General features: G+C 59.5%; 1 protein-coding gene across 1 annotated transcript; it reads right to left on the bottom strand.

The window, feature by feature from the left end:
- Positions 1-22,425, bottom strand: TMPRSS13 (transmembrane serine protease 13; the record flags this gene model as incomplete). The annotated part of the gene is made up of 15 exons (XM_080640577.1): positions 1-53; positions 4,912-4,978; positions 5,895-6,047; positions 6,190-6,332; positions 7,453-7,551; positions 10,668-10,840; positions 11,618-11,780; positions 13,048-13,091; positions 14,069-14,161; positions 15,570-15,699; positions 16,657-16,779; positions 16,872-16,910; positions 19,055-19,159; positions 19,501-19,732; positions 22,411-22,425. The coding sequence occupies 15 exons, from the start codon at positions 22,423-22,425 to the stop codon at positions 1-3; spliced, it is 1,632 nt and encodes a 543-aa protein (XP_080496703.1).
- Positions 22,426-27,133: the final 4,708 nt, after the last annotated feature.

The following is a 27,133-nucleotide window of genomic DNA, read 5'->3' as shown; positions in this document are numbered from 1 at the left end:
CTAATCAGTCAGATGCCACTGGAGCAGGGCCAGGGCCAGGTAGCCATTCTGGTCTATTGGATGAGAGAGCAGGTTAAGTTCCACTCAGTGAAGCTAGAGAAACCACCACTAGGGGGCGTCCATCTTCCCATGTCACCTCCAGGGAAGATCAGCCCATTCCTATAATAAGACCAAGAGGGCAGTTCATTCAGAGGAATGGTAAATTTGCTGAGACCTGAAGGTTTATCCGATTTTTCCTCTCCTATCTCATTTGTCTGTAAAGGGACCTGGAGGTGAAGGGCCTGGTCCTCTTGCTGCAAATTCAACATTTTTGAGAGGTCACACTATACCAATAACTGCCCTGAGTGTTTACCTGTATCATCCCACTTAATCCTGCAACACGTGTGACAGACACACCCATTTCACAGATGAAGAAATAGAGGTCAGCCTGTCCCAGATCACACGGCTATGTAAATGGTGGAGCTGGGATTTGTACCTCCAGATACTTCCATTCTGATTCCAGTGCTCTCTCCTCTACAACGTGTATAATTAGAAGAGTTTATTCAAAGGAGATTTCCAGCCCAGCCAGCGGGGCTTAGTAGTTGAGCGTCAACCTATGAACCAGGAGGTCACAGTTCAATTCCCGGTCAGGCACATGCCTGAGTTGCAGACTCAATCCCCAGTGTATGGCACGCAGGAGGCAGCCGATCAACGATTCTCTTTCATTGATGTTTCTATTTCCCTCTCCCTCCCCTTCCTCTCTGAAATCAATAAAAATACATTTAAAAAACAACACAGACAAACAAAGAAGATTCCCAGGGGTCTCCTTGTGTGAAAAGTGAAGGATTCTGGGCCTCAGGGCTGGGTAGAAGACACCTCCTGTTCTCTCCTCCTGCCTTGCTGGCAGGAGCTGAGCTGTGGAGGCCAATGGCCAGGCCCTGCCCGCCCCACTTGGAGGACTCATCTGATAAAGCCTCCTGCCTGGACAGTCCAGCTGCCTCTCTGCAGAGCATGGTCCCCCATGTTCTCGGGAGGCTCTTGGTAAGACCAGCCTGGAGCCTGCTACCTGGGCAGGGGGTGGGGCGTAGATTACCAGGAACAGGAGGCCTGGGCATGCAGAGGAGTTAGCGAATGAGTGGCATGTGCCTCTCAGAGCCACCCACCCACGTCAAGGTGACATGGAGGTGTCTGGCCTGAGCTTGTCATGGCCTGGGCGAGCCTTCCGGAAATCACCCATTTGGGATGAGGGTGGGAGGTGCAGGGGGCCTCCTCCCACTCATGATGACTTGTCCCAGGTTCTGGAAACTGCATGGTCCAAGCCTCTGGCCATGTGACACTCTGAGGGGTGTGCCAGCCGCTCTGGGGAGTTGCCCCCAGGCCCCTCCCACAGCAGAGGTCCAGCGGAGAATAGAAGGACCCCCACGGCCAGGAGGCAGACCCCATGAGGCCACAGAGAGCTGGATTCCACCTGATTTTGAAAAGTAGCTTCTCAAATGGGACAGCCTGGATTCAGAGTTCAGCGCCACTACTTAAAGTCTGGGGACACTTATTTCATTTCCCTTTGTGTCTTCCTGCATATAATAGCAACAATAACCATGCCTGCTTCATGCGACAGGCGGTCACACATCAGGTGTTCAGCTCAGTGTCTGGCGCACAGCAGCCATTCAGTGAGGGCTCGCTGTGATCACTGTCCCCTCACTGTCACTCCCAGGAGCTCTCCGCCTGCGTCTGTGTCCTCCCACTTGCATCAGGGCGTCGTCTGCACGATGATGGGAAACAACAGCCTCGGATCTAACCGGGCCCCACAGGCCGCTGATGGGCAGCTCAGCTGGGACCAGCTGTCCTTCTGAAGAGCCATCGTCTGCCCCACCCCAACCCACGCACTCGCCCTCCCCCTCCCCAGGGGAACACAGCAGTTAACAGAGTTGACAAAGCCAGAGACTTTGTCTGGTACCTGGAGGTGCCTGGGACCCAGGGACCACAGGACAGCATCACCTCTCCCACCATCACACACACACACACACACACACACACACACACACACACACACACACACGTCCCTGGAGATTCTGAACCAATCTGGGAAGTGCCATCACCCTTCCCTGATGTTTGTAGTCTCTATGGACATCCGTCTGGGGCTAAGGAATGTGTTTCTTGCTCCCCACCCAGACATTCCTTAACACTCCCCACCCTGCAAATCCATCTACGCCAGGAAGCCTGAGAGAGGAGGCCGGGTCTGGGTCTAAGGAGAAAGGAACAGAAACGGCCCACGCCTGATTTTTCCCTTTAGGCCTCCTTCTGGAAGGACCAGCTTCCTCCGATGACCAGAGACGGCTGCTGTCCCCCAGTGAGTGCTCGCTCTGGCATGGGGACTGGCCCACTTCACTGAGGCAGCGCTCTAGGGAGGTTGACGCCTGTAAAATGTGGGTGAAAAAGCTGTGCACCCGTCTGAGCCAAGCATGTAGGGAGTGGGTGAGCTTCCTTTCCTCTTCCCGCTCCCCCCCCCACCCCCCGCCCAAGCAGAAGCAGCCGATAAAGTCACGAGGTAGGAAGAGTCTGAATCCCTGGAAAACCATGTGGAGGAGAGCCTTCCCTGAGCAGACACCCTCACTGGATGGGTAGGCAGGTGAGAAGGAAACTGTGATTGGGTTAAACCACTGAGATTGTGGGAAATGCTAGATCCATTCCAGGAGCTGGTTACACCTCCTGGAGACACAGTAGGCCTGGCATCTGCCCTCTCTTCAGACCTTGTTTGAATGAAGCTAAAAAAGAATTGGAGCCCTGGCCAATTTGGCTCAGTGTATATGGCATTGGCCTGTGAACTGAAGGGTCCTGGGTTTGATTCTGGTCAAGGGCCCATGCCCGGGTTGTGGGCTTGATCCCTGGTAGAGGGCATGCAGGAGGCAGCCAATCAGTGATTCTTTCCCATCATTGATGTTTCTATCTTTCCCTCTCCCTTTCTCTCTGAAATCAACAAAAACATTTTTAAGAACCTTATGAATTATTTATTTTTAAAAAAAGAATTGGAGGGAGGACTGCCCCTGGCATCAAAATGAGAGACCAAAACAAGCAAACAAGGCCAGGCCCAGGGTGGGGGGCCAGCCTGGAGAATTCTCTGCTGGTGGCTGGATGCTGTGTGTATGTCGTGGAGGTGCTGGGGGTGCGGGCACCCATCAGTGGGATCATAATGGTGGAGGTCAGTATAGTAAATGCAGGAAACAGTAAGCTCAGAGCAAAAAGAAATACATCTCTCAGAAGAAGCCAGGCACCACCCATCCATTTCTCTTGGGAATAGTTGAGTGAGCTTTGGGGCTTCCTTGTAAACGTGCCTCTCCCTGAGCTGGCTAAGTCGGAGGTGCAGAAAGAGGCAGGCGCAGGAAAGGAAGAAAGGACAGAATGAGAGTGTCTTTCCCCATCTCCGTCCGCTCTGTCTGCTCGCCTACCCTTTAGGATGCATCTCAAACCTCGCCGCCTCTGGGAGGCCTTCCTCGCCTCTTAGGTACCACTGGTGGCTGCTCCATCTGTGTTCCACGGAAGGTGCCCAGACTCAACCATAGCTTCCACCACGTCGTCGCAGCCGTGAGCCCCTGAGGCCGCCGCTGTGTCTTCGTATCCCCTGGCCTGGTCGGGGCACCTGGTCCAGCCCAGCCTGATACGGTTGGTGCATGGATCCATAAAGGAATGGATGATGAAGTGAGGCAAGCCCAACGCCGAGTAACCAAAATTCAGAACCCACTCTGAGGATGTCTGGGCAGCTGCGTGGACCATCTCAAGTTCCTACCTCAGGTACCAGGACATATCCAGTGACAACATGTTTACACAACTTTTATTGCTGATGGCCATTGCTGGGGCTGGGGGAGGTCACGGCTGCCCGCCCCTCCACTCCCCAGCCTTCAGAGCACGTAGCCAGCCCCTCCGAAGCTGCCTAGTCACTAGCCACTCTGCCTGCTCTCCCAGGGGAACCCCCTCCCTCCGAGCGGCTGCCTGCCATGGCTGGGTGGGGTTGATCTGCTTGGACCCTGCCTCTGGGAGCCATACACCACCAGACAGGCCCAGGCCAGGTGAGGAGAATGAGACGGCAGGAGCGGGAGCGAGGCTGGGAGGTCCAGGGCTCACGGGGTGGGGCAGGGGAGCATTCAGAAGGGCTGTGGGGGGTAGGGGGGCAGTGGACTGGGGGCAGTGTCCGAGTTCTCTCCATGGCAACTTGTCAGTGTTGTTTCGGAAACAGCTGAGAAATGGAAAGATGGAGAAAGCAGAGAAAAAACTCCAAAGTCCCCAGACAGCTGGGAATGAGGGTGGCCGTGCGCAGCTTCCCCGCCTCCGGGGCCCAAGGAGGAGCAGCACCCATTCCTCATGCCCTGGGAAGGAGCCCTGAGTGAGCACCAGCGGGGCTCTCTCTGCCCTTGGTCTGCCCACTTCCCCGAGGTTCACCTCCCTGCGGAGGCACAGGAGCCCCACAGCCCCGGAGCTGGGAACCTGCCCAGCCCCAGAGAGGCTCAGCCCTGTGGGCCCTCGGAGCTCTCGGCGTGACCGGTGCTCGCTCTCCTATCTGCAGGCATTTGGGGAGAATCTTTAAAAATACACCCAACTCTGTTTCTTAAATATAAAAATAAAGTAAAGTCCACACCCAACCGCCGGATCGGTGACCCCTGTCTACATGGCCGGTCCGGTTGGCACGGTGGCCACTCTCCACACACAGCGCTGCGGTGGCCACGCTCTGGAGCATCCTCCTGCAGGGACAGCTGGGCACTCGGACGAGACCGCCACCATCCCGGACAGCACTGGTGTCACCGGGCGGCCAGGTGCTGTGTGTTCTGGGCCAGTCTCCGAGCCCAGGTAGGAGGGGCGACAATTCCCAATGTGACCTTCCAGGCCCTTCCCGGCGTGTCTCCTCCACGCGGACACACCTGTGGGTGTGCCCAGGTGCCACACTGTGGTTCCCAGGTATGTCCAGCCTGGGGTTTGGGAAGAGCTCACCACCCTCCTGGTTTCTGAAGACCTTGGGAGAGCAAGCACACACATGCACATGCACGCACAACCCACACATGCACACATGCATGCACACAACCCCACGTGCTCGCGCACACACATACACACACACACACACACACATGCACACGCACATTGCATGTCCGCTGAGCAGCAGGCAGGGAGCGGCTGGAGAAGGGTCGGGTGGCCTGAGCCAGGTGCCACATGGCTGGCCTCGCAGCCTCCAGCAGCAGCGGGTGAGGTAGGCAGGCCGCTCAGGGCTTCTGGAGGCGCACCTCGCTCTGAGGAGGAGGAACACAGGGGAGGCTGAGCTGGGCCCACGAGCCAGACACTGTGGCTCAGAGCCTCCATTCAACCTGCCTGTCGGCTGGCGGCCCTCGGAGAGGAGGGAAGGGACAGCCATGGCGGTGGGTTCTGAGCCCCAGCGGCTCCCCTGTCCCCTCTGAGAGCCACTGTCCTTCCCTCAGCGGGCAGAGCACCCGCCTTCCAGCGTAGACACTGGCCTGGGTGAACCTCCACTTCCTGACACCCCCCCATTCTACCAGGGACCCACTTCCAGGAGGAGAGTCCTCCCTCCTGGCCCCTCCTCCCCGGCCCCTCCCCATTCCCCCGGCTGTCTGTGGCCCATGGCCTGTGTGATGCACAGTGCACCCCACCCCCATCCCGGGGAGACAAGCAACACTGGCAACACCCCCGCAGGCCCACCCCCTGAACCCTCAGACCCTGCTGCGTCCAAGGACGAGGAGCACAGGGCACCCGGGACACGGGGCTGGCCCAGGGTGTGACCCCTGTCCTGTCCTGTCTTCTGTGCTTTGTGACCCCCTGGTAGGGGAACGTGAGGGGCCCGCTGAGAGCAGGGGAAGGGGCCCTCTTCCCAGTGCCCCTGTGGGCGCTGCCCCGCCGGCCGGTGGTGCCCACAGCCTCACCTCCATCTTGCTGTATATCCAGGGCAGGAGCTCCGTCACTTTGGTGTACACGCCGGGCTTGTTCCTCTGGCCGCAGCCCGTCCCCCAGCTGGTGACCCCTGCCAGGTACCAGCGGTTGTTCTGCTCACAGACCAGGGGCCCCCCGCTGTCCCCCTATGGGGAGTACATGCATCAGCAGAGCGGGAGAGGGGGCCTTGTGCAGAAAAGCTGGGCACCCGATTCCCCTCTGATCCAGCATCTCTGCCTCCCAACGGCCCTGGGTCCCGGAGCCTGAGCCCCACCCGGAGCAGCCCACCTGGCAGGAGTCGCGGCCGCCCCGCAGGTCCCCCGCGCACAGCATCCTGGGGGTGAGGTAGCTGTCGTAGACCAGGTAGTCATTGCACTTCCTGAAGTCGATGAGGCTGACCTGCACCTCCCGCAGGAAGGGGGAAGTCTTCTCTTCAGGGAGGCGGGGGATCAGATGTCAGCTTCCGGCCTTCCAACTGCCCCAACCCCGACTCAGCCCCTCGGTGTGGAAGGCACCATCTCTGGGGTTGGCCACCCAGACATGTGCGCACACACACCCTCATGCCAGACACAGCTCACTACACATGACAAAGACAGACGGACATGGACACACAGCCTCTCAGTCTGCCTTGCATGTTGCACAGTGCTTTTCCATGTTCAAAGTGCCATCCACTAGGGCCCTCCCTTTGTTTCCAGTAACTATGAGCTGGAAGAGGTGTGGCTGACCCATCTGCAGATGGAGAAGGCCAGGCTGCAGAAGGGACCAGCCAGTCACCCAGCTGGTCAGCCTGGGAGCCGAGGTCAGAAAGAGTGGCTCCCAGGCCAGGCATGCTGAGCAGGGGAGACCAGCCTGTGTCTCATGGAGGCCGGACAGGCCTGGGTGATCGCCTGTGCCTAGAAACAACCCTACAGGGCCAACATCAGACAAGGCCGCTCCAGGGCTGTGATGGTCGCTCCCTAACCTGGGCAGGCACAGGCGCAAGCAAGGCAGGTCGCCATGCAAACCGTAGCACCAGCACCCTCCCACCAGGAGGGACGGCCGCCACTTCCTCGTCAATGGCAGCCACATGACTCTGGGGCAGACCCATGTGGCCATAGCCCCAGACGAGATGACTTAGGGACCCGATCATAGACTTATCCTGCTCCCCAACAGCTTCCGGTCTAAACACATGCTCCCCTGAAACCCAAGCCCCAGGCCCTGTGCCGAGTCCTTCCTGATGCTCCTGCTGAGAGGTGCCCTGGCTCTCCGTGATGAGTGTCCCACTCAGACAGGAGCCCCACATGTTCAGTTCTAGAAGTTTCATGGTGGTCTTAGCCGGAGGACATGGTCACATAACTGCTTTGATGTACACACAGGTCACATAGTCCCACCCAGGCCCTTGAGGTCAGAGACCCAAATCCTCATTAGCTAGGCCCTTACCTACCTACCCAGCACGTCACCCCACACACTGCACACAGACACGTGTGCATGCACGCACGCGTGCACACACACACACACACACACACGACACAAACACAGGCACACACACAGCCTAGCACCCCCGCCTCTCACCATCTGTCTCCTTGGTCTTGCCAAAGCCTGTGATCCAGCAGGTCTCATTGAGGCTGAAGGTCTGCCCGTGCATGGGGAGGCAGGCTGGGTGGATGTGAGCTGCAAGGAGACCACACGTCAGTAGGGCACCGAGCTCTCGGTGGGGGAGTGGAGGGACAGGGGGACTAATGTCCTAGGAGCCTCTCCCTGTCCCCAGAGCAGTTCTGAGTCTTCTAGGGCCTGCACTGACCTATCACTTTATTTTTTTCTTCCTTTCTTTGTTAATCCTCACCCGAGGATATTTTCCTATTGATTTTAGAGAGAGTAGAAGAGAGAGGGAAAGACAGAGAGAAATATCGATGTAAGAGAAACATCAATTGGTTGCCTCCTGCATGCACCCTGACCAGGGCCAGGGTTGGAGAGAAGTCTGCAAGTGAGGTGCATGCCCTTGACTGGAATCAAACCCGGGACCCTTCCGTCCACAGGCCGACGCTCTATCCACTGAGCCAAACCAGCTAGAGCCAATCACTTTATCTTGAACCCCAGTCCTCAGGGTTCTTCCAGAGTTCCAAAGCATCCTGATGCCAGGGCTGTTATGTGGGCAGAGGGCTATGCCTTGGAAGCTCCCCTGGACCAAGGAGATCCTGGTGACTGGGGTCTCTACCCCCAGAGTGGCTCCCCTTCCTGTCTGTCCCCTGCCTGTCCATCAGAGCAAGGAGCAGTCACATGCTAAGTCCAGTGTGATGGCCACGCTGTCTCAGGGAGTGCCCAGCCAGGTCTGGGAGGGCCCCTGCCAGTGGCCAGGACCCAAGGCTCTCCCTCCCGGTCAGACAGCCTCTCCCGGCAGGAAGGGTGTGCCCTCCGAGGCACAGGCCACAGCATCACTGCTCACTTGCTCCCGCGTCAGAGACAATGAGCAGGTGCAGGCGCTGCTGTGGGTCATCCTGTGCGCTCCCCTGAGGATGTCTTCCTGATGCAGTGGGGCACGGACCACCAAGTCCTGTTCCCGAGAAGAACATGTCCTGATACACGTCTGCTGTGTTCTCAGCTGCTTGTTTTGCTCACTGCAGCTTCCTGCACCTGGAACACACACTGAGTGGCCAGATTATGATGATCTCTGAACGCATAATAATCTGGCCACTCAGTGTATGTGTGTGTATATATATATATTAGAGGCCCGGTGTATGAATTCGTGCATGGGTGGGGTCCGGCCAGCCTGGCCAGGGAGAGGGGACATGGGCATTTGGCTGGCCTGCCTGCTGGTCGAACTCCTGGTCGAGGGGACAATTTGCATATTAACCTTTTATTATATAGGATATACACTGAGTGGCCAGATTATTATGCGTTCGGTGATCATAATAATCTAGCCACTCAGTGTAAATGCTCAGCAACTTTGAAAGAGAGAGAGAAGGAGGGAGGGAGAATGAAAGTTAAATTCTCCTATAGCCCGGCTGGCATGGCTCAGTGATTGAGCGTTGACCTATAAACCAGGAGGTCACTGTTGATTCCCGGTCAAGGGCACATGTCCAGGTTGCGGGCTCGATCCCCAGTGTGTGGTGTGCAGGAGGCAGCCGATCAATGGTTCTCTCTCATCATTGATGTTTCTCTCTCTCTCTCCCTCTCCCTTTCTCTCTGAAATCAATAAAAACATATTGTAAAGGAATTCTCTTATAAATTGGGCTTTGTACATAGGCATATAACACACCCGTCTGCCTCAGAGTAAACAAACAAGAAATAAGTGAAGGGATAGTATCAATTATTAACAAAATATGCAAAACACCATCTCTTAAAATATGCTATCCCTATTTTTGCAACACGGAGTCTGGAACATCTGTAACTGTTACATATTCCGCTAATTTTATGGGGAAACTAAGTTTCCCAGTGAGTTTCCATGAGTTTTCTATGATGCTCTGTGACCGCAAGGTGCATAGCCTGCGTGTGGCCGACTGGACCTGCTCTGATTTCTAAACCAAGAGTCAGGTCCAGGGTCTGGCCCCAGGATGGCCCTCACCGGGGCTGGGACTCCTCCAGGCCTTGCAGAACGTGGAGATGGCTGTATAGGGTGGGAAAGGCCTGTTCCGGTCCTGCAGACTCACTGCCCCTTTCCTGTGTGTTCGGGGGTGGGGCAAGGCGGGGTGGGGCGGGGGACACAGCAGACAAGGATGGAGGAGCGGGAGGAGGATGGAGGTCTCACCTACAGGAGGCTGTGGCTCAGGCAGGGGTAGTTCTGGGTCATCCCCGGCCAGCTAGGCTCCGCCAAGGTTCCTTCCTCCTCACCCCACCCGACGAGCTCTCTCACTGCTCTGACTCACCACCCGCCTCCGGAGGTAAGGTGTGTGCGGGAGAGGCAGCTGACAGGCCAGAGCACAGGAAAGGCCGGAAGAACCAGAGAGCCGTCCAAGGCCCCCGGCAACCCCGGCCCGCTGAGCCAGCCTGCCTCTGAGAGCCTTCCTGTCCTGCCGGCCCCCACTGGAGCACATGGCCCCCACCCCCACCCCGGCCCCTTGGCACCCCACCTTCGGCCCCCTGGCTATCTGCTCCATTTACACTTGCAAGCATGGAGCCCACTCCAAAGCGGGCACTCCGTAGTCGGCAAGTGAACGACCGAGTGAGTGGATTTGTGCGTGGAGCCCTCCTTGGTCCCCTGAGAACTTCAGTCGCGTTTCCTCGTGTGCCTCATTGGTCCTTAGCCCCACCTCATGGCAATTAGTTGTCTGCATATGACTCCCAGGTGTCCCCGCGGGCCAGCCCCTGCCGCCCGGAGCTGAGTGGGAAGAGCGTTGCCGGGGAGCTGGACCACTGGGCTGGTCCTGGAGCTGCCACCACAGCTCCATCTCCTCCATGTAAACTAAGCTGATGACAGACCTGCCCCGCAGGACCGGCTGTGCAGAGCCAACGAAGTCACAGCTGCCACACGCCTACCAGTGCCTGTCCCTCGCGAGTGCTCCGTGACCAACGGGGAAAACATGCGATCTATTTGTTAGGGACCCTATGATAGTGCACCCAGGCCCTGGCCCAGCACCAACTTGCAATGTAGGCTGTGTCATTTGGGGCAAACTCATTTTCAACCTCTGGGCCTTAGTTTCCCTAATTGTAACACAAAGATGTCCCCTTAAGTGACCTCTGAGCCCGACTCCGCACACTGAAGCTCTGCCCACCCCCATGGATTGGCAGATGCTGCCAGGCGAGGACTGCCGATGAGCCAGATGGGGTGTGACCACCGTGGACTCACGCACCGGACAGGGTCAGGGGCTTGGAGAGGCGCATGAGGGCGATGTCGTAGTCGTCCTGCTCATCGGAGTAGTTGCCGTTGATGATGATCTGGGAGATGGAGGCCGCCTCGGGCAGCTGGTGCAAGTTGTTGGTGCCGGCATACACCTTCCAGCCCTCCAGGATCTTCTCCCGGGTCCTGCCAGAGCCACAGGGGAGCAAGACCAGTCACCTGCCCGCGATCCCACCACAGGGCGGTGTGTGCTACACACAGGACTGCACTGTGGGCACCAGCTTGGCAGCAGGAGGAGGTATGACATGGCCTCCGGAGGCGCCTGTCTTACCTCAGAGGTCCAAAGCAATGTCCCTTCTCCCACAAGCCATTCCGAGCCTGCACCTGCACCCTCCAACAGAAAGGGAGGGGCCGAGCAGGATATCTGGGAGCAGTCACCCCACTGTCTCCTCTGCGTGCCCCAAAGATCAAATCAGGGGGCAGTACACATCTCAGTATTACTGTCCTCAGTGGAAGCAGAGTTCTCTGCAGGACAAAGTGGCCCGCTGAGGACTCCCTGCTGAGCCAGTGCCCCAAGGCGGCTCTCTAGCCTGTCCCTGCCCACCGCTCACAGACACGCCTGGCGGCCACTCTGACCCCTCCCCCATCCCTCAGGTCCCCAGACAGTGTCCTGATTTCTCAGGCTCCTCTCCTGTAAGTTCTGGTTCCAGGAACCAGCAGCCAGGAGCCCAGTGCCCAGCCTTCAGGGCAGACTCCTCCTGCCGCCTCGCTCTCCCTGGGGCCACTAAGCAGCAGCATCGTCTCATGCTGGGCCTGGTGCAGAACAAGACGCCCAGGACCAAGGGCCTGCTGCACACCACGGCAGGGCCCCGGCTTGCTGGAGAGGGGAGGGCGGCCTCACACCAGCCCTTCCTGGTGACCCCGAACCCCGCAGCCTCGCATCACTTGACCCTCAGCACTTACACAAAGAAGCAGTGGGCAGCCGTGAGCACCCACTGGGCATCGATCAGAGTGCCCCCACAAATGTGGGTGGTGCCGTAGTGCAGGCTGACTTGCCAAGGCCACTTGCTCTCGGGGGCCAGTGCCCCTCCCACGATCCGCCCCGTCAGGGCCCTCAGTCCGCAGTCTGGGGGAAGCAGAGAAGATGACCCATGAGCGCTGCTGCTCTCTGAGCCCTGCCAAGCTCCCTGGACCCAGAGCAGGCTCAGGGCACCCACTGGTCCGTGGACACCACTCTGCCCACTTAGTCTGATATGGCTCAGTGTTTCCTGCCAAGGCAGAGGCCCCTGTGGCGGCTAGCCACCTGGGACCACCCAGCAGAAAGTTTGATCCTAGGCAGGTCCCTCTTTCCTCTGCCCCGTTCACTCTTTCTCAAATTCAACAAATGCCCAATGAGTGCCCGATATCCTGGGACTGTGCCGGGCATGGGGTGGGCATCGGGGTTACCACGGGACATCTCGGGACGGCTGTCAGGAGCTCAGGAAGCAGATCAATCTCCCATGACCCTCAGTTAATAGGTGCTGTGCTGGGACCGCCATTCCCTCCCTAAAACCAGAGCAGACATAAACTTCCCACGATGTACAGGTGGCTTTGTGCCCACGTGGCTCCTCAGTGGGTCAGCTCATGCAGTTGAGGGCCCTTTATCCCAGGGAACATTCCCCGGCACCTCCTGGAGTGAGTCATCCCCCCAAAACTGTGGACAAGGTGGGCAGCCTTGGAGTCTGTGCAGATGTGTTCTTTCCTCTGTCGGGGGACAGAGTGAAGAACCAGAGTGTCTGGGGTGGCACTCCGTCCCGCTCAGAGGAGCACCCCACCTGGCCATTGCTGAGAACACTGTCCACTCGGGGACCAATGACCAGCTTGGGCTTAGGGGTCAGACCCTTGGTCAGAGGTCAGCTCCTCCCCGCAAGAGGCCTGACCTTAAGCTAGTAAACACTTCCGTTTCCTTTCAATGAGGGGACAATAATAGTCCCTGCCTCCCGAGAACCAAACTTGCTCGTGCTTGTAAAGAGGCAGGCGAGCGCCTTGCACATAACATGGCAAGGGGGTGCTGATGCTAGATCCAGGTTTCTGCCTGTGGCTAGAGGGGCTGTCAGCGGCCGGCCCTGCTCCCCAGGCCTCTGCCCCTGCCCAGAACCCAGAGTCCAGAGTCCAGAGTCCAGAAGTGCTTCTCTGGTGTGAGTGAAGCCGCTGGACTGAGGTCAGGGAAAGGGAAGGCTGGGCTGGAACTGTCCAGGTGTCTTCCAGGAACCCTGGCCTTGAAGCAGGACTGCTGGCTAAGCCCCTCTTCCTGGTGGACTCCGGGCCAGCCATGGCCTCCAGAGAGGCCCCACCTCTCTGCCCCAGATTCCCACCCCCACAGGCCACAGTCAGGAGGAAGAGCATCTTCTTACGGGAACACTGGAGAGAGACGTACCGCTGGGAAGGGCATTCAGATCTGAAGGAGGAGAAAAGACAGAGGTGGGAAAAAGGCACATTAGCTCCTCTTCCAAGAAGCCTTCCCTGGTTGACTCCTGCTCAGCTCCTATCCCATTTCTTTTGCACAAACACTTGGAGATTCTGACCTTCTCCCTCATGGTGGGAGGCCCCTCCAGTGCGCTCACCAGGAATGGAAACAGCTCAGTCAAACCATCCCCACTCTCCCCACCCCCCTTTCCAGTGGCGGTTGCACACATTGACCAGATTCCCATCCTCTGAACTGGTGCCTCTGTTGTCCCAGCTTCTTCCACAACTGAGCAGGCAGCCTAACCCTCCTCTGGCAGGTTCCGTGATGCTCACCAGTAAAGGAGCCTGCAGATCACCTGGCACAGAGCAGGCACTGCCTGGCACAAGGCAGGCACTGGGAGCAGCCGGCTCCTTTCCCTTCCTCTCACCCCTTCTCTGGGAACCTTGCTTCTCTGTCTCCCGTCTCCTGAGGTAGACACTGCCAGCTGGTCGAGTTCCCCCAGCCGCCCTCTCAGTGGGATGGGACTGGGCGGGGCCACAGTGCAAAGCTGACACCTGGTGAGGAGGTTCAGGAGGAGGCCATGCCCCCCGGGTGGGCCCCTGCCCCTGCCCCTGCCCCTGACCACAGGCCCCTGGCACTTCCCTGCTGCTGCTCCTCCCCCCTCAAACCCTGCAGCAGGGTTCACTCCAAACACCTGGCTGACTGCTGGCCCCCAAACTTACTGTCTCTGGCAACCAGGTAAACTCTGGGGACACCCCTGACCCCATGGTGCTCTCTGCACCAAGCCTCTGCAAGGAGTCAGGAGGCCGGTGGCGAATGAGTTCCGGTTCTGAGAGTCTCCTGACACTCACAATGGGCTCCTAGAGGCCAGGTCCCAGAGAGGCCCAGGAAGAGGGGCTCCCTGACGTCAAAGCCCCTGATCCCCCTCACCCCCGCTCAGAGCCAGGAAGCTGGCCTGCCCCCCTCACCTGTAGAGGCTTTCCTGGAGGGTGGAGTTGTATTTGGAGACGGAGAAGCTGCTGATGGCATCCCGGGAGTCCACCTCGCCTGTGCGATAAGCACTGCAAGGGGAGAGGGGAGAGTGAGCCCTCATGACACAGGGTCCTCTTCCTTCCCCCCAGCATGGTCCTGGCCAGCCTGGTGACGGGGAGGGCGTGGGGGCAGGGGCTTTCAGGCTCCATATGGTCTGACCCCGCCCACCTAACCCCAACTGCCCCCACTAACCCTATAGTTAGCCCAGTTATGATCACGCCCACTGTGTTCTCTGCCAAACACTGCAGCCTCAGCCCCCACCCCCTGCCCCTGGAACTTGTTGGAAATGCAGTCTCGGGCCCTGCCTCAGCCTTCCTGGACCAGGGAGTCTGGTCCTGGGTTGGAACAGGCTCTGCGGGGGACTCTGACGCTCCACCTGAGACACGCTGACCTGGCCCTTTCCACCGGCACTGTGACCCGCGGACCCGCGGCTGCGGTCCCACCCTGGACCTGCAGACCCAGACCCTGCACCTAAAGACTCTCATCAGACCTGGCTGGTGTGGCTCAGTGGATAGAGGGTCCTACAGACTAAAGGGTCTGGGTTCAATTCTGGTCAAGGACACATGCCCGGTTGCGGGCTTGATCCCTAGTCGGGGGCGTGCAGGAGGCAGCCGATCCATGATTCTCTCTCATCATTGATGTTTCCATCTCTCTCTCCCTCTCCCTTCCTCTCTAAAATCAATAAAGATATATTTTTAAAAAAAATGTCCACGGTCTCCTGACGAGATTACCCAGACTCCCCTTCCCAGGTGGGAATGCTGAGCCTAAGGCAGGGACAGAGTTGGGTCTAAGTCCTCGTCCCCCAACCTGGTTTTCTAGCAGCTTCTTCCACAGAGAGCCCTCAGTGAGGTCCTAAGCTCTTCTCCCCACGACCTCGCACACATGGATGACTCCAAGATTACTTGACTTCAAGACACAGACCAAGGGGAGCATGGAGGTGACCATGTGGCCTGCAAACTGGGACCCCAGAGGTCAGAGCTCCCCTCCCCCTCCTCCACCTCCTGGTATCAGCCAGCGGTTTGTATGCCTGTCCCTGACCATCCCTGCCCACTTCTGTCCCATTTGTGAGTTCAAGCCCGAGCCACCCTGCCACAGCGCAGAGTCCACTGAAGGGTTGCCAGCCCGAGCTTCCAGTTCCAGAAGCGAGGGGACTAGACCTGCCAGATGCCTACGCCCTCAGAGGCCTGCAGTGACCACTCACTGTGAGGAAGGGCATGAGGTGCCAAGAACCGCACGAGTGGGTCCTACTGCAGAGCTACGGGGCTGCCCGCAGGGAAACAGCTTGCCCAGACTTGTAAGGCCCCAGGGCCCCCGAGCTAGTGACCTCAGCCCTGGTCCCCAAGAGTCATTTTAATAAGAGATCTCTGCAAGGCGCCTGATGCCCTTGCAAAGAGCTGAGCCATCCCTGACACCAGAAGGACCTGCGGGAAGGGTTACCTCTCAAAGCCCAGCTGCTGGCAGGCCTTCACCGAGTAGGAGCTGTTCCAGCTGTCACTGCAGATGGGGACCCACTGGTGGGAGGAGCCTGAGTAGACTCTGAGCAGAGACTTGTCCCAGTCAAACCTCACTGCAGGGCAAGAGGGACAGAGCAGGCCCTCAGCACCCAGGAGGCGCCTCGTTTCGGGGGTGAGCTGAGTAAGGCTCTGAGAGGCACCTGTCCTGAGACCCCTCGCTGAGGCCTCAGAAATGCCCGGGACCTTGGCCCCGGAGTGAGGGGCATCAGTCAGTGCTTAGAAGCCCACGACACTTGGTGAGGGCAGAGGCAGGGCAGGGGCTGGGGTGGGGGTGGGGCAGAGGGCTCTCCATCCAGCAGGACCTGGGCCATCCCTGGGACAAGGGCAGGCGCTGCCAGGAGCTGTCACCCCGAGAGGCAGTGACGTGCTATACACCGGGGTGTATGATCTATGATCTGATTGTGTTCTCACTAGACAGGCTCAGTCACAGATGGACACAGCCATGGGCAGGACACATGTAAACATGCAGGCAGAGTGGAGGGGCCCCGCCCTCACAGTCGCCCACATTGGGGCCACACACAGATAGCCTGCAAAAGCCACTAAGAAGCGGAGCTCAGCACCACCTCTGCATTCATCTAGGCCGGCCACTCACAAACGTGCCTCCATGAAACCGCGGGGGTGGGGGTGGGGAGTCAGAGGTCACATGCTGGGCAAAGAGGAGGGGCACATAGGCTAACACCCAGAGAAGGTAAGCGATTTGCCTGTGTCACACAGCACTCAAGGCCAGGTTTCAAACACAAGCCTCCGGGACTAGAACCCAAATCCTCGATTCACTGTCCATCACCTCCCATTCAAGTTTGCTGTCTCCGGAGTGCACACATGGGTGTGCACACTCATGCATACACACACACATGCACATATCCGCACACTCACGCACACACACACGCACACTCCTGTACACACGCACACTCCCGTACACACATGCACACTCATGCACACATGCACACTCACGTGCACACATGCACACACATGCACACTCATGTGCACGCATGCACGCCCAGCCTGCTCACCGCAGCCCAGCTCATCACTCTTCAGCTTGCAGTCGGCCACGCCATCGCAGCGCACAGCGTGCCGTGGGCAGCTCTCCACCGCCTCCTTGTACTTGATCCTCGTGTGGCCCCTCCAGAAGTAGACTGGAAAAGATGAAGCACACAGCGCGGTCACCGCCAGCCCCACGGCGAGGAGACACGGAGCAGCCCGAGGCCCGGGGTTCTGAGACACCGACCTGCAATCCCTCTCGGACTCTGGGGCTCTCGTCCCCCATCTGTATGGAGAAAAAGTCTACTCAGGAATGTTCCAGAATGCTCCAGAGAGCTCCTGCAAGCAGGGCAGAACCAGGCCGGCTTAAGCAGCCACCCAGAGAGAGAAGGAGAGAGAGGGAGGGAGGTGTGGACATGGGGACAGCCTCGCGAGCTCTCCTGCCTGATGCTGGCCAGAGTGGTGGCCAGGGAACCACTCCTGCAGGCCCCAGGGCCCCCTCAGAGCCCTCGGCCTCCGTGCCTCTGCTCTGCAGGTGATGGCAGAGACATGGCTAAGCACCTGCCTGCTCTCCAAGGAGGTCCTTCGGCCTCAGGAGCTCCTGGATGTTGTCTCCTCGTGGACAAGCGATGTCTCCTACACTCGGCTCCTGCCCCACACTGTGCTTTTAAATGTCTTCCCACTCAAAGAGCAACCGGAGATGCTGGCGCCCAAATGCACATGTTTCACAACCATCTCCGCCTCACGGCTGACTCCCTGTCTCTAACCTGACTCCACACCAGAGCTGTCAGCCCGCCTCTGGACACACTGGCCCTGGGAAGCCAGAGAAACCCAGGCTCTGACTCCTCACCCTGCCTGTCCTGGCCCTGACCCTACTTCCCCACCTCCACCATTCTCTCCATCCCCCAGGGTGAAGGTCACCCTGTGTAACCTCCATGGTGAAGGTCACCTGCGTGACCCCCATGGTGAAGGTCATCTGTGTGACCCCCAGGATGAAGGTCATCTGTGTAACCCCCAGGATGAAGGCCACCTGTGTGACCCCCAGGATGAAGGCCACCTGTGTGACCCCCAGGGTGAAGGTCACCTGTGTGACCCCCAGGGTGAAGGTCACCTGTGTGACTGCTCCTTCCAGGTTCAGATGCCAATCCCTCCTGATCTGTGGGATGTGCCTCTCCTCCGTGCCCCACTCCCCTCCCACGGCCTGTGCCCCGGATGGGCCATGGTCCTCTTGATGTCTGTGGGGAAAGCTCTGGGTGGGAGTCAGGCCTGGGCTCTAGTAGTGACTCCCTCCCTGGCGCTGGCAGGACTACGGGCCAGAGGACTCAGGCACGCGGGAGCATGCGGGGAGCTATGCCAGGAGGCTCTTCCTAGGGCTCTCCGTGGATGGTGGGGGTCCCCTGGAGGTGCCTGGTGCGGGAACAGGAGGGAGAGCGGGCAGCAAGCCCCGAGCCCTGGAGGAGGTTCATATGGACTCACGGGGCAGGCTTACAGGCACCGTGACAGCCACGCCTGCACCTCGTGGGCAGGTGGGGAGTGAGGCTCAGGGAATTACTAACCTGCGGGGTCACCAGCTGGGTAGGCGCAGAGTGCTTCAGCAGGTCTACATGGCACCGAAGCCGTGTTCTAACCAGCACACGGCCCCCCATCATGGCCCTCGCTCCAACGGCCCTGCCCCTTCAGCCCCCACAGCTGGCACTGAACAGCACCCCAGCTCTCCCCGCATTCCAGCTCTCCCACCCTGGCCAGGCACACACACGCGACAGACAGGGGCTCTCTAGGCACATGAGGCAGGTGGCAGGGTGCATGGGGAGAGGGAAGGGCTGCTCACAGAGAGGAGGGTGCCTCTCCCACTCCCAGGCCCCCTGTGCTGGGTTCCTAGCAGGCCCCGTGACAGAGGGCCCGGGACATGTCCTGAGTATCGTTTCCAAAGAGGGGAACTCCTGAACCCAGAACAATTTCTCTCAGTGACGGGAAACGCCGAGAGACTTTTCCTAATCAGAGTGTTTATGTTTGTTTTGTAATAACTAGCCTTTTCTTAGTGGGATGTTGTGCCAGGCCTTGTGCCATCTCTCACTGATTCCTCATCACCCGTGAAGTCTCCACGAGATTTTCCTGGGCACATAGTAAGTTGAATGAATGAGTGAACGAATGAATGAGTGAAAGAATGAATTCCATCTCATTTGAAGATGCAGAACCTGAGCTCTGAGTGGTGCACAAACCTGCCCAGGGAGCGGCACAGGGGGAAGGACAGATGGGCCGGGAGCCCGGGCTTCTCTGACTCCCCAGGCTTCAGAGGGACCTGGGGGCACCGTGTCCGAGGCCATTTGCATTGGTGGCCTCTGTGTTCCTGCTGTGCCCCAGCACCACCCCCCATGGCCACATCTACTCCCCCGACCCCGCAAGGTGCATGCTCCCCCGCTGTCCACTCACAGAGCAGGATGAGCGAAGCCACCAGTGCGATGAGCAGGAGGATGCACCCGATGAGCGGCAGCCGCTTCTGGCCCTCCTGCCAGGAGAACTTGGGCGAGCGGGCACCTAGGGGCAGGCGGCAGTGGGAGGTGAGGGTGGGAGGGGCATGCCCTGTGGGGCCTGGCTGGAACCCGTGCCCTTGAGATGGGCACCCAACCCCACTGAGCAGCCTCAGTAGTGACTTCCCTTGTGGACCTGCTTTCTAGCCCCTCCCCACTTGCCCCAATGCTGGCTGTCTTGGGTTTGCATTAATGACTCCTTCTGGCCCCTCCCTGGCAGTCCCCTGCTGCCCCGGACTGTTCCCTTCCTCCCACACATGGCCATCGAGGGCGAGAGGAGGAGCCAAGGCCAAGCATTCCTCCCCCCACGGACTGCCCCCTTTTCTCCTCCTGCAGCTGGCCCCTCACCTGGCGTCTCCCCAGTGGCCCTGGTGGCTGGTGCTGACATGGCAGGAGAGGCCCGGGTGGGAGTGGCCCCCAGAGGTGTTGCTCTGACCAGGTGCACTCTCCTCGGAGGGGATGCTGTGGAGGCCGGCCTGGAACACGGTGCCCTGCCAGATGGTGCCCTGCCGGACGGTGACCTGCCGGAGGAGGACCTGGAAGGTGATGCCCGGGCTGGAGTCCTTGCTGGGGAAGCATTCTGAAAGCAGAGCAAAGGCGTCCCTCAGGTTGCATCCCTGCCAGCCACCCAGTTTCAAGTCCTCTGAACTCCAGGGAACCGCTCTGAAGCAAGAGGCTAGAGGAGCAGGGCTGGGGCAGGGGGGCAGGGGGGCAGGGCCAGGGCAGGGGGCAGGGCCAGGGCAGGGGGAATATGTGGGAAGACAGGAGGGCCCAGGGATGGAATGAGCCCAGTGTCCCAGCTCCCTAAAGTCTCTCCCTGTCACAGGCCCTGCAGAGGTGGGCAGAGGGCAGTGACATCTGCCTGGGGTGTGGGGGCACCTGCTTTGGCTCCACATGTCTAAGGCCCCTCACAGGAGAGGCAGCTGGGCCAGCTCCTCCCCTGAAGGCAGCCGAGAACTGTGGTCCACGTGTGGGCGGTTACCAGCTCTCCTGCCCTCTTCACTCCTCTCCCCACACCCGGCCCCTTTCTTGTGTGTGTGTTAGCCTGTAACACTGGTCTTACTATGAGCTGTCATCAAAACGTGTGAAAGGCACAGCTTAAGAAAAGCCCTGACTTGCCTTACACCCCCCATTCTCAGTAACCCCAGAATTAACACAGTACTCACACACACACACACGCACACACACACATGCAAACGCATGGGTAGCACACAGGCAACGGCACAGAGGGACACGGGAAGGCAGGTGCAGGAGGAGGAGAAGGTGCGGACGGGGCTAAGCCTACCCCCCTCGGACGTGATCCGTAACCTCACTCAGCTGCGGGCACACTAATTTACCCATAGTCGCCGAAAAGGGGGTGGGCTCTGAGTGCTGGTGTGTATTTCCTCATATCATCACCAGAACAGCCCTCTGAGGTAGGGATTCTCATCCCCATTTTGCAGAGGCAGAGCTACTAAGCCACGTGATTAAGCTGGCAGAGCCCCAATGTGAGCCCAAGAAGTCAGGTTCTGGGGGCCCTGCCCTGACCACTGGGCGGCTGCCTCTGAGGGGGGTGTGTGTGAGATGGTGCAGCCATGGTCACAGCAGGCGATAGAAGAGCACTGGGCTGCTGCCCATGGAGACCCGGCTGCGCCTGTGCCTGCGCCCTCCGATGGTCTACATCTGGAGGAGGGAGCTGGCAGTCAGGCTGTTGGAGAGGCGTGCGCAGCCTCTGCTGGTGCCAAGCCCTGGTCTGCATGACACCAGGCCCTTCACCAGTTTAGGACCCCTTCTCACCTCCTCTGCCCCTTATGGAGACCTCTCCATCCTCCCTCACACCATCCTGCCTCTCAGATCCCCTCCAGAAGCCCCCAGAGCACAGCGGAAGCTGGGAGCTGACCCGGCCCAGGGGCACACCTGCCCTCACTGTGATTTCTGCAGAACACTGACTGGCTGTGCCGAGATGGTCTCCGGGAGCCGCAGGAATGTGGGGAGCACCCTGTGCTCAGGACCCCGCAGGAATGTGGGGGCTCAGCCTGCAGGTGAGCGGAGGGCACAGGGTCTGGACCCCGGCACTTGTCTCCTCCCTCCCCGCCCACTGAGCTGGAAAGCCCTGGACGTGCTCTCTCAGCCGACCAGCTAGTAAAAGTCCTCCTCATGCAAACACCCAGCCCCAGGCAGCACCTGCATCCCTCCCAGGCAGGCGGTGGTCATTCTATTTTATTTGTTCTCTCTTTGAGAGTCAGAGATCGCTGATGTGCCTCATGTTTGTGGAGCCTGTGGGATGAATTCAAGGAGGAGCCTCTGTCCTGATCCCACACGTGGTGAACGCACACAGCAGTGGGCAGGGACACACTCACGTGTGTTTAGGAACCTGAAGGGCGGCTGCTTGCCACTGCTGAGCCCAGTGGCCCAGAGCTCGGCCCCCCTCCCCGGTGCTTGTAGGTTCCAGAGAATGAAAACAGATCAGCCCCTGGAGGCCCCCAGGGAACGGGACTGGGGGGGTGGGCAGGAGAGCGGGCGAGGCCGTGTGGAAGGTGGTGGGCATCCGCTAACCACACGGGAGCCAGGTGGGCAGGCTGATCCTGGGCCACCAGCATGACTTGTGTGACCTTGGGAAAGCCACTTAATGTTCCTTTTTCTTGTTCTTGATCTGGAGAATAGGACGGTAATTCTGAGGATTCACAGGTAAACAGGAATGCTCCTGCCCACCTGGCACACGGCCACTGGCACAGAGGGCCATTCCTCTCCCCCTTTGCACCAGCACAACCAGCGCCAGCGTGCAGAGCGGTGACGGCCACGGGGCACAGCTAGAGGGCTGATGAGCAGTGCCAGCTCAGCTTAGGAAGACCTGAGGGTGCTGGACAAAGCCAGACTAAAACCCTTCACACAGTGCTGGCCAAACTTTGGCATCTGCCTGGGACCTGGCATTGTGGCAGTCTGCCTGCCAGGCCTTTGTCCCTGTTCTCACCCTGAGTCTTCCCCAGCCTCAGGGGGGCATTCCTATCCCTCAATACAAGAGAATTCCAAGAGCTCGGTGGTGTGAGAGCTCACACCTCGCGTCTGTGTCTCGGCCTCGGGAGGTCCTCCTCCATCCCTGAGAGGCTGGTAAATGTAGAAGTACCTTTTTACAGACGAGCAAACCCAACTCAGAGCGTGGATGCTCAGAATCAGTCAGGAATTGAGCCCATGCCCATGTGCGTCCAAGGCCCCTGTCTTCTCCTGTCAGCAGCCAGAGCACCTGGCACCGGTTGCTCCCTGAGCCCATGCAGGGCCCACCTGCATTGGTGCCATGGCTGGATGACTGGGCCGGGCCTTTGCGGGGCCGGGAGCACCTCGAGGAGCCTAGAGGGGGGCTGGGGTTCCCGTGGGGATGCTGGTCTTGTGAACTTGCCGGTGGAACCAGAGTTGGGCCTGGTGACCTGCAGGCCAGGCCAAGCGGATGCATGGGAGTGGCAATATCAGCCTCAAGCCCCCGGGAAGGCCGCTGGGACTCTGGCAGTGGCTAAGCCCCCACGCCTCGGCCTCCTCACGTGCAGTGAGCCAGTCCCCGCACAGAGCATCGCGGTGGCCGGCAGTGGTGAAGTCAGGACTTGTTTGCCATCAGCTGGGCTGGTAGGGGTCTGTCTGTCTGTCTGTCTATCTAAGATGCTAGAAATGAAAACCGGGTGTTTAAATACGACTTCTCCTTCCTAACTGGTTACCTTGGGCAGGTAAGTCCCACTTCAGAGAGGCCTCAAGCTGGTGTGGAGCAAGTCCTGCCTCCATCGCAGGTGACGCGGGTCGCATGAGCAGCCCGGTCTGAGCATGTGTGTCGCCGCAGTGGAGACAGCAGCCCGTCGGGTGCTTCTCTAGGTCCCATTTCAACTTCCTGACGGCTCCCTGTGGCTGGTAAAGCCCCATTATATAGGCTTTGAAACTGAGGTCCAACGTAGTTAAGAATGTGCCCACATTCCCGTCTCAGGTGCGTGCCAGGGCTTGGGTTCTAACCAGAGCCTGGACAACGGTGCCTGCAGGGGCCCACAGTGTCTCTTCACGTCTATGGGGCTTACAGTTTGCCATGAGCACTCCCGCCATGTTTCATCTGATTCTCACCAGGCGCCTAGTCAGCAGGCTGGACAGAAATTCTTATCCCCAGTTTATGCACAAGGAAACGGGGTCCAGGGGCCCGCAGAGCGTGCCTGACGCCCTAAACTCATCGGTGACCTTGTCAGGCTCTCAGAGTCTCTGACTCCACCTGAGCAGGACCCCACGACCTGGTCCTGTCGCCCCATTGCGATGGCAGGAACAGAGAGCCAGCCCCAGGAGAGGGGGCTGGGCAGGCAGGGCCCAGAGGAAACCTCATGGAAGACTGGGGAGGCAGAGCAGTGGGAGGGGAAGCGGGTGGTGTGCCGGCACAGGGGCACAGCAGGGGCGCCAGGAAGGCAGAAGCCCCAGTGCTGGGTCTGCCTGCTCTACCTGCCCACCCATGGCCTTGACCAGCAGGAAGCAGGGAGGAGAGGCCTGGAAGGTGCCCTGGGATCCCTCTCTCAGCCGGGAGACACTGGGACATGGAAAATGGGACTGATCTTGAGCTCAGCCCCGGGGGGTCCAGAGGGGTGGTGAGCAGCCCCTGGCCAGGCTCTTTAAAACCGTTGGCTCAGAGCCTCGGGGCTCATGGCCCATTACAGTCTCCCAGGGTCTGGACACGTGGGGTGTGGGACTGGAGGGGAAGCTGGGGGTGGGGTACGAAGGGCAAGATCCAGAAAGAGCCAGAAGCCCTGGAGGCCCTCCCAGCAGCGCTGGCACTGTGGTGTCAGAGCTGGGGAGAGGCAGGAAGGGATATGGTCCCCAAGCCCCATGGGAGAACTGCCCGGGGGGCCTGAGGGACAGCAGCCACAGCAGCATGGAAGGGCTTCCCCAGGCCACAGGGAAGGACCCGCTGGGGTGGCCGTGGGCTCCAGCCCCAACTCTGAACCTCAGCTCAAACACCAGCAGGAGCAAGGAGGAGTTCCTATGTTCTGGGACCTCGAATAGGAGACTCCGCAGCCGTCCTTTACCCCTCCACGGGCTGCCGCCCCCCGTGACGTTCCCCTGGTGTCCAACCTACAGCCCAGGGACTCATTTCCTCTCCTCAACTCCTGGAGCGGATGCCTCCCTCCAGAGGCCCGCTGCACCTCTACACAGACATCTTAAGCCCAAGGGGGAGACATCTCCTTCAAGGTGCCAAGATTCCTGGGCAGAGCCCAGAGCAGGCCAGCCTACCTCCGAGCCCTGGCCAGCACACAGACAACCAGGAATGAGGCTCAGATGACAATTCCTGGGCCGGGGCCCAGGCTCCCCCAACTTGCCTGTAGCTCGAGGGTCCTCACCTGCCGGGCGGGCAGCGTGTGACAGGGCAGAGTCAGATGGAGGTGACGCCGGCATGCCCTGGCCCGGCATTGCCAATCTTTCCTTCCTGGCCCTGCCTGTCCGCCCCATCCCCCCGGGCCGGTCTCTGTGATAACTGCCTGGGGCAACACAGTCTGAACCCTCCCCACATCATGACCAGGGCTCCCCAGGCTGCTCCCAAGTGTCCTGCTCAAAACTCACCCAGCCCCTCAAGGGGGTGGGGCAGAAGCAGCCTGGCTGGGAGCAGGCGGGGCACGGCCCCCAGGAGGCAGGGGTGGGAGGGCTGGAGAGAGCAGGGGCTCTTTCCAAGAATTTTCCTGGACAGGAGCCAATGAGGATTATTCTTCCCATTTCACAGACAAGGAAGTAGAGGCCCAAACCATTTATGTGCTTTATCCAAAGTCACTCAGGAATATCTTGGTGCCCAGGAGGGACGAAAACCCAAGGCGCCTTGTGCCCAGCTCCCTGCCCTCTGTCCGCGGTTTCCAGTGATAGCTCCCGACTCCAAGGTGAACGGGGACCTGCACACCCCACTCTGAGCAGACTCTACCCAGAGGCCCTAGCTGGTGGGGGGTGGGAGTGAGTCCACAAGCCCCTCGGCCTGTGTGGAGGGGCTGTGCTGAGTGACGTCATAGCCCCCAGGCCACAGCCATGGCCTGAGCCCTGGGCTCTGCGTGGAGACTGCTCCCCAGGCCCCCCTAAACAATGTCCACCTGCAGTAGCGGCTCCCACACATCCTCACAGCCCAAGGGCAAGTCCAGCCCGCGCCCTGGGGCCCCCTCAGCCTCAGCCCAGGGCAGGCTGGCACAGGCTGGCAGAGCCCCGAGGGCCTCGCAAACTCTCTAGTCCAAATCTCCATCCTACTGCTGAGGCAGCTGAGGCCCAAAAGGCAGCGTGGCATCTTCCGGCCCAGGCATCTGGGCTGCTGCCCGGCACAGCGCTTGCCCGCTGCCCGCTGCCCGCTGCCCGCTGCCTGCTGCCCACTCAGCATTCCAGGCAGGCCCTCCCCAGACCCAGGCCCTGTGGCAGCTCTGCTCTCCCAGTGACCTGGCGCGTTGTGGGTGTTCAAAGGAATGGGCACAGGCAGGGCCCCAGGCCGACCCCCCAGCGCTCTGGGCCAGGCAGGAAGAAGCACTCCCAGCCCCCCCCTGGAAGCACTAGGGGTGCCAGAAAGCTCAGGGGTCCCTTTGATGGGACCAAACAGCCCCCTTGCCTGCAGAGCCCACTGCAGTGTGGGCTGCAGGGACTGAACGGGCCTCTGTGGCGCTGGCCGCACTGGGATGGGGCAGATCATGAGTTTTCCCATTCGCACTGCTCAGCCCAGGCTCACTGTACCTGCAGCAACAGAGGGCTCCCCCTTGTTCTCCTCTCCCTGGACCGAGAGAAACCCCACAACCATGGGCTCCCCTCCGATTCCCAGCACCTCCCCCCCGCCAGCCACCAGCATGTTAACCCCAGGGTCTCGGTCAGCCTGGAATCAAGCGGGCCCCAGACTAAGAAGCCAGGGCCACGAGTCCTCTTTTCTCCAGGTGTGGGAGACACGCGGCCTCTTGCTTCTGCTCCTGCGCTCCTGCGTGACCTACAGGGTGGTCACATCCCTCTCAGCTCCAAGGTCTGTAAAACCAGGGGCTGGACAGCCAGCCGCATCCCAGCAGGGTCCAAGGGGCATCCGAGGTCGCACGGAGGGGCCTGGGAGCCAGATTCACAGGTCAGGGGCTTGGAGTCCCTCGCCCACTTCAAGCAGAGAAGAGTCAGTTTCTAGTTGTGGACAAGGGCTCCACCTCAGATTCCCCTGCAAAGGAAGCGCCTGCTGCCACCAAGAGCGTGAGGGCCACTGCCCGGGAGCGCTAAGGTCGCCATAGCCTGGCACCTCCTATACACACAGTAAAGGCCAGACTCAGAGCACCTCCTGTCCCTTCGTTTGTTCCCTCGTTTTCCTTTCTTTCTTTCTTTTTAAATATATTTTTATTGATTTCAGAGAGGAAGAGAGAGGGAAAGAGAGATAGAAACATCCAAGATGAGAGAGAATCATTGACTGGCTGCCTCCTGCACACCCCACACTAGGGACCGAGCCCACAACCCAGGAATGTGCCCTTGACCAGAATCGAACCCAGGACCCTTCTGTCCGCAGGCCGACGCTTTATTCACTGAGCCAAAACAGCCAGGACCACTCACTCATTTTCCATTCATTTATTATTTATTCATTCATCAAATCATGTAAAGACATTGAGTGGCCACTGCTGCCACGCCAAGAGCATTGGATGATCTAGAAACTTACTGCCTCAGTTTCCCCCAGGTGCCCTCTCTGCTGATGCCGGTATATGATGAGGCTCCTTTGTCAGACAAGCCGGCCACCAGCTGGTGCCGCCAAGCCTCCCCTTGGCTGGCAAAGCCCATGGCTCGGGGTTCCTGGCTCCCCTCGCGCCCCCACCCAGCACCCTGCACACCCAGATGGGCATAGTCCACCCCCATGCTGTGTGCCACAAGGAAGCTGTGTTGCCAAAACAAGACACTTAGATTAAGTGGCTATTGTTACATCAGCTGCCTTCCTGCCCAGGTCCAGCGCCCAGGCCCACACACACTCCCACACATTCCAGTGCCCAGGGGCCAGCACAGGACGAGGCAGGGGCAG

The sequence above is a fragment of the Plecotus auritus genome (assembly GCF_963455305.1).
Source record: "Plecotus auritus genome assembly, chromosome: 9".
In the NCBI taxonomy this organism is placed as follows: domain Eukaryota; kingdom Metazoa; phylum Chordata; class Mammalia; order Chiroptera; family Vespertilionidae; genus Plecotus; species Plecotus auritus.
The sequence above is the reverse complement of the archived record's forward strand: the minus strand, read 5'-3'. Positions and strand labels throughout refer to the sequence as shown.